The sequence below is a fragment of the Rhagoletis zephyria genome, unplaced genomic scaffold (assembly GCF_001687245.7).
Source record: "Rhagoletis zephyria isolate East Lansing unplaced genomic scaffold, Rhagoletis_zephyria_1.1 Rzeph_scaffold_01876, whole genome shotgun sequence".
NCBI lineage: Eukaryota > Metazoa > Arthropoda > Insecta > Diptera > Tephritidae > Rhagoletis > Rhagoletis zephyria.
Genome location: NW_016158960.1, coordinates 39629 through 45384, shown reverse-complemented (window position 1 = coordinate 45384; position 5756 = coordinate 39629). Strand labels below are relative to the sequence as shown.

The 5756-nt window shown below is 33.7% G+C and overlaps 1 protein-coding gene across 1 annotated transcript; it reads left to right on the top strand.

Moving 5' to 3' along the window:
- The first annotated feature begins 777 nt into the window (after window positions 1-777).
- On the top strand, window positions 778-5101 carry LOC108365454 (uncharacterized). The gene is made up of 2 exons (XM_017619484.1): window positions 778-1719; window positions 5078-5101. The coding sequence occupies exons 1-2, from the start codon at window positions 778-780 to the stop codon at window positions 5099-5101; spliced, it is 966 nt and encodes a 321-aa protein (XP_017474973.1).
- Window positions 5102-5756: the final 655 nt, after the last annotated feature.

The window sequence follows — 5756 nt, the reverse complement described above, 5'->3', positions numbered from 1 at the left end:
GAACAATATAACCTATTAAAAAACTAACAAATATTTAAATTAAATGAAATAGCACATAATAGGTACCAAACGAAAAGTGTTTGGGGAAGCTTTGCCAGAAAATTTTTCCTAAATGTTTACACTTATCCAAAAGCCGAACAATTAAAATGAAGAAAAAATTTACAACATTTTATCAAACGACGTGATCATATTATCAACGAAGAGTTGATATATAAATTACGCAATAGCAAAATTAATAAAAAATTACTCATACGAATGTAAAAAATAGTAAAAAGCGTAATGAAAACAATAAGATATCACATAAAAGCTGTTTAAAGAATCCTTAATGAAAACTTAAAATTTTTGTCACCATTCCCCAACATTACAAAATAGTTAACGTTTAATCATAAATAATTTTATTTGGGGTCGCCATAGCCTACTACGGATATTGCGAACAAAAAAAGAATTTGTTTGCTTCAGCGTTGAGTTTTTCCGACTTTATAATATTTAATATACTACATTAGTGAAATACATATCTATGTAACACTATCTAAATTTTCCAGAAGTTTTTTGTTCAAACTTTTAGGAGGTAGAATCTTCAGTCTGACAGGGCTCGTAATTCAAGCGGACTCTATCCTCATTTGTAACGCAGGATACCAGTAAGAGTACTTCAAAGGCTCCAGAATGCTCGCCATTTTGGGCAGCATTACTCGTTAAGCGAAGTGATTAGAAGTGATCGTGGGGCGCTCACTTTGATCATCGATTACGCGTAATTTTTAAAAAATTTTAATTTCCAAAATGAACTGTCCAATATGCAAGGAAAGAATTGAACGCAATAGTGCAAATAAAATTTACTGTTGTGATTGCAAAAACTATTTTCACTGCAAATGTGTTAATATCAAAGCTGCTGATATTGAGTTTTTCAAGGCAAACAATAAGAAATATCGTTGTGACAAGTGCAGTGCTATGCGCAGGAAAACATTACAACAACCAACAACAATTCTAACTCAGATAGCGGACAGCCTAAGCCAACAACTAAATACATCTACTGCCAGTAAAAAACAAAGTGTTTCTCTTGAACACATGCGAACATCTGAGAATAAAGTCGGGCATTCGGTAAGTCAACGCTCCGGTGAGCAGCGCAAAGCAGTAAACGTAGCAGAACAAGGAGGTAATGTTCAACTGCAAGAGCAGCACAAAGCAACAAATGATAACGAAAATGATAAAATAACTCTTCAGCTCTTATACGAAGAGATAATAAACCTTAAACAAATAAACATTGACTTTCTCAGTTCAATACAACAACTGAAGGAAGAAAACAACGAATTGAGGGTGAAGGTATCTAAGCTTGAAAGTAAGCTAAATTGGAGAGAACAAAAGCTACTAGAAAATTCCATTGAAATTGTAGGAGTGCCGAACGTTAATCACGAAAATGCAAAAGAGTGTTTAAGCAAAATTTTCAGTGATGCATTAAATGTGATGGTATCGAATGATGAAATTGAGAAGTTTAACATCAAACGCATGAATTTGAGGGGATATTCACCATCGAAAGTCAGCTTTAAAAATATTATTTGCGTAAAGCTCGCATCGGCAGAAAGCAAAAAGAAGATCATGACGGCCAAACGAACGGCAAGGAAGAATCTAAACACGTCAATATTTTCCGATGTTAACAATAAAAACATTTACATTAATAATTGCCTTACTAACTACAACAAAGCTTTGTTTTTGGCAGCGACTAAGGTGAAAAAGGAAAAGCATTTTAAGTATTTATGGTTTAGCAACTCACGACTATTGATGAAAAAGTCTGTAAATGATAGGGCTGTTTATATAAGAACATTTGAGGATCTAGCTAATATTCCTATTTAGAGAATTGTAAACTCATATTAATTTTAAGCAAAACTATGAATTCAAGATCCGTTTTTATAGAAAACAGCCCTACCAAGGGTATTATTACCGATTTCAACTTAGTAGCATCTGAAGCCAACACATTAACTGTTTTACATCAAAATGTAAGAAGTCTTAGACGGAATTTCGATTCATTAGCTTGCCACCTTGAAGACTTTCAAAATCTTCCCGATATTGTTTTCGTTTCAGAAATATGGATTTTTCCCTATGAAATTAATGATTACCATATCCCTAGTTATAATTTCTTTACAAATACAAATGATTCATATTCAGCAGGTGGTGTAGGAGTATTTATACGTAATATGTATGAGTGCGAAGTTATACGTTCCCAACTGTCGAGCGCTGATATTATAATAATATCTTTGAAAATAAACAATGAACCATTCAGTTTCGCGTGTGTATACAGGTTTCATTCACAGTCATTTCAGCTGTTCCATGAAGAATTTTCGGTTTTTCTGAGTAGTCAAAAAACATCAAATCTCATCATTTTGGGCGATTTCAATCTAGATTTATTAGGTGCGAACGTTGCTTTAGATAACCATCTTGCACTTATTGCGGAGCATGGCCTAATTTCTTTTATAAATGGGACTACACGGCCTGTTTCAGGCTCTTGTTTAGACCATGTTTATAGGCGGTTCAGTAATATGGCATCCAGAACGTTGGCCGGTATAAACCTTGACCTTGGAATTTCTGACCATTGCTTAACTGGTCTACAATTTAGAAGTTTGCACAATGAGCGAAACAGCAATAACAACAAATTACTAGATAGGACAAAAATTAATTTTAAATTTCTTAATGAAGTTCTACTTTATGAAAGCTGGGAAACGGTATACGCAGAAAAGGACGTGACCAAGGCGTTTAATTTATTTATAAATAAACTTAAAGAATACGTAAACCAGTAAAGCTTTGCGGTCCTTCCAAAAAAATTCGATGTAAGGCTCAAACCTTGGATTGCTCGAAGCTTAATTAAAAAAATCAGGCTAAAGAACAAGTTGCGCAAAAAATGTTACAAGCATCCAACCAATACTAGACTCCGGAAACGTGCGCACCGTTTGACAACTAGACTTAATAAAGAAATTCGTTGTAGACGGGATGGATACTATAAAAATTCGTTCATAGCTGCACAAGGTGACATAAGGAAAGAATGGGAGGTAGTGAATAATATTATAAATCGTAATGCCAAGAGCAATGTTAACTCGATTATTTTAAACGTAGACGGTGTTGATATTTCTGACTCTTTGGAAGTTGCTAATGAGCTCAACGATTTTTTTACTAATGTTGGAATAGCTTCCGTACCTAGTAGTAATTTAGAACATTGCATGTGCTATACTGATCAAATACACTCCGTATGCGTTCCTCCTAGAAGTAGCTTCTTCTTTGATCCTATTTCTGGTTCGGAAATACTTGACATAATAAAATCTCTGAACAATTCTAATTCTAGTGGAAATGACAACATTTCGAATCGAACGATAAAGAACATAGCACTATTCATTGTAGACATTTTAAAACATTTATTCAACTCAAGTATAGCCGCTGGAGTCTTTCCAGAAGATTTTAAATGTGCAATCGTAATACCACTCTTCAAAAAAGGGAATAGAGAAGAAAAAAACAATTATAGACCTATTTCTCTGTTATCCTCAATCTCGAAAATTTTTGAAAAAGCTGTGAAATGTAGAGTTTTATCATACTTAAACAAAATTAATTACTTTAGTCCCATGCAATTCGGTTTTAGGTCAGGCCTTTCAACTGAAGACGCTCTTCTTGAGTTTTGTTCTTTTATATATAAGGCACTCGATGAGAAAAAATATTGTGCTAGTCTTTTTGTTGATATAACAAAAGCATTTGATATGGTTGACCATAATATTCTCCTAAATAAGCTAAACTCCACTGGTTTTCGCGTAACCATTCTTAGTTGGTTTAAGTCCTACCTAAGGAATAGAATTCAAAGGGTGAAAATCGACAACAATCTGAGTGCAACCAGACTCATAACTTTAGGTGTTCCACAAGGTTCAGTTCTCGGACCAATTTTGTTTCTGATTTATATCAATTCTGTATTTTCGTTGCCTTTTAAAGGAAAAGTAACGGCTTTTGCCGATGATCTTGCGATTGCTTATGGATCAAATAGTGCATTTGATCTTTTTGCAGATATAAATCATGATGTGCATTTCTTAGGACTTGGTTCGCAAGTCATAAACTGGTGGTGAGCAGCGAAACGAAATTAATGTATTTTAGTCTTAGTGGAAAGGAAATACCTAACAATGAAGTAATTTTTCATGCCTCCAGCTGTATGCGGCACAAGTTGTGTAGCAATGCGTGTGCTCAACAAAAATCTCTAGACACTTTTGACCAGAAAACAGTCTGTGACCGTAAATGTTTCAAGATCGAAGTTGTTCTTAATTTCAAGTACCTAGGAGTTATAGTTGATCAGAATTTAAGCTGGTCATCACATATTTCGGCCTTGAAGCATTATCTGCTATCAACTGTACGCTCTTTTTACCGCCTAAAAAAACTGTGTTCAACCAAAATGCTGGAAATAGTGTATCACGGACTAATTCATTCTAAATTACAGTATGGATTGAGTTGTTGGGGTTGTGCATATACCACTAAAATTCGACCACTGTTAATTTTACAGAAATGTCTCATACGTAGAATTTGCAACGTCGGCCGTCTAGCACATTCTTTGGATCTTTTTAAAAAACTTAATATTCTCCCCGTGAAACACTTGTATTATTATAAAGTTTTAAAAATTTTCTTTTTGAGGAGCGGCTATCTACAAAGCTCAATACACACTTCCTACAGTCTGAGGAGTAAATCACATTCTCATGTTGCTGTTCCTAGCTCTCGCACTACGTTTTTCCGTAACTTTTACACCACAATATCTTGTAAATTGTTTAATAAGCTACCCAAAGTAATCCAAGTCATTAGAAGATTATCCGTATTTCTTAAAGATATTAAAGTGTGGCTTTTTGGTTTCAACTACGACGAAATCGAAATTCTGTTGCGACCTATTATATAATTATTTACTATTTGTATTATTTCAAGGTTTTAATCGAATATTGCATTATAATGTAATGTTTTCATTTATATATTGTACAAATATCTACATATTCGTGCATTACATATTTAATATATTAATCTATTGTTATTTTTCTTTTTCCTTTTTGCCTTGTGATTTTCGAAATGCGCCCCACAGCATTTAATAATTTATAATAAATGAAATGGCATTACCTCTGTTCTTTCATTGAACACTTAAAGCCACTATTTTCTTATTTAAGTTCAACATGTGTACTGATATATATTTTTAGTGAAGAATGTAAAAATGTTATGAGAAAATAAAGAATAAACAAACAAACAAACAAACAAACAATATATTTACACAATTAAGTCAGTGCTTTTTTATAGATACGCAGGGATTAGTCCAAGAAAACAGCAGTGCCCGAGGCAGCAACTGTCCGAACTGTTCTTCACCGAAAGGCGAGCATGAAAGTATTCGGGCGGGTTATGCCTGCTTCGACATATATGGGTCTCATCTGCCGCGCAGCGCGTTCGCGGTAGGATCTGGAAAATTTAACCGTTACCCTATAAACTGAACAGCTACAGTTTAAGTTATTCAGCATTCTTAAAGTCCAATTAGTACTTAGATATAAGTTATTCATTCAAGGCAGTTAGCAACCAAGAAATTTAACAAATCTATTGCAATTCAACAGTAAGATTTTTTTTTATACTTTATTCGATTACTTTTTAAATTACCTTGAGGAATGGAATTCGAAAAAAATCAGTTACATTTTCAATTCCTTTCAAAGGAATTGGAAAAAAAAATACATTTTCAATTCCTTCAGTCTTTCACACAATACGCTCGATAAGACTTTGTA

Bases quoted from the DNA above. Each gene is read 5' to 3' on its own strand.
- LOC108365454 (XM_017619484.1), top strand. From the start codon at position 778: ATGAACTGTCCAATATGCAAGGAAAGAATTGAACGCAATAGTGCAAAT. The intron at 1,720-5,077 runs GTGAAAAAGGAA...TGCGCCCCACAG, and splicing joins TGTTTTTGGCAGCGACTAAG to CATTTAATAATTTATAATAA.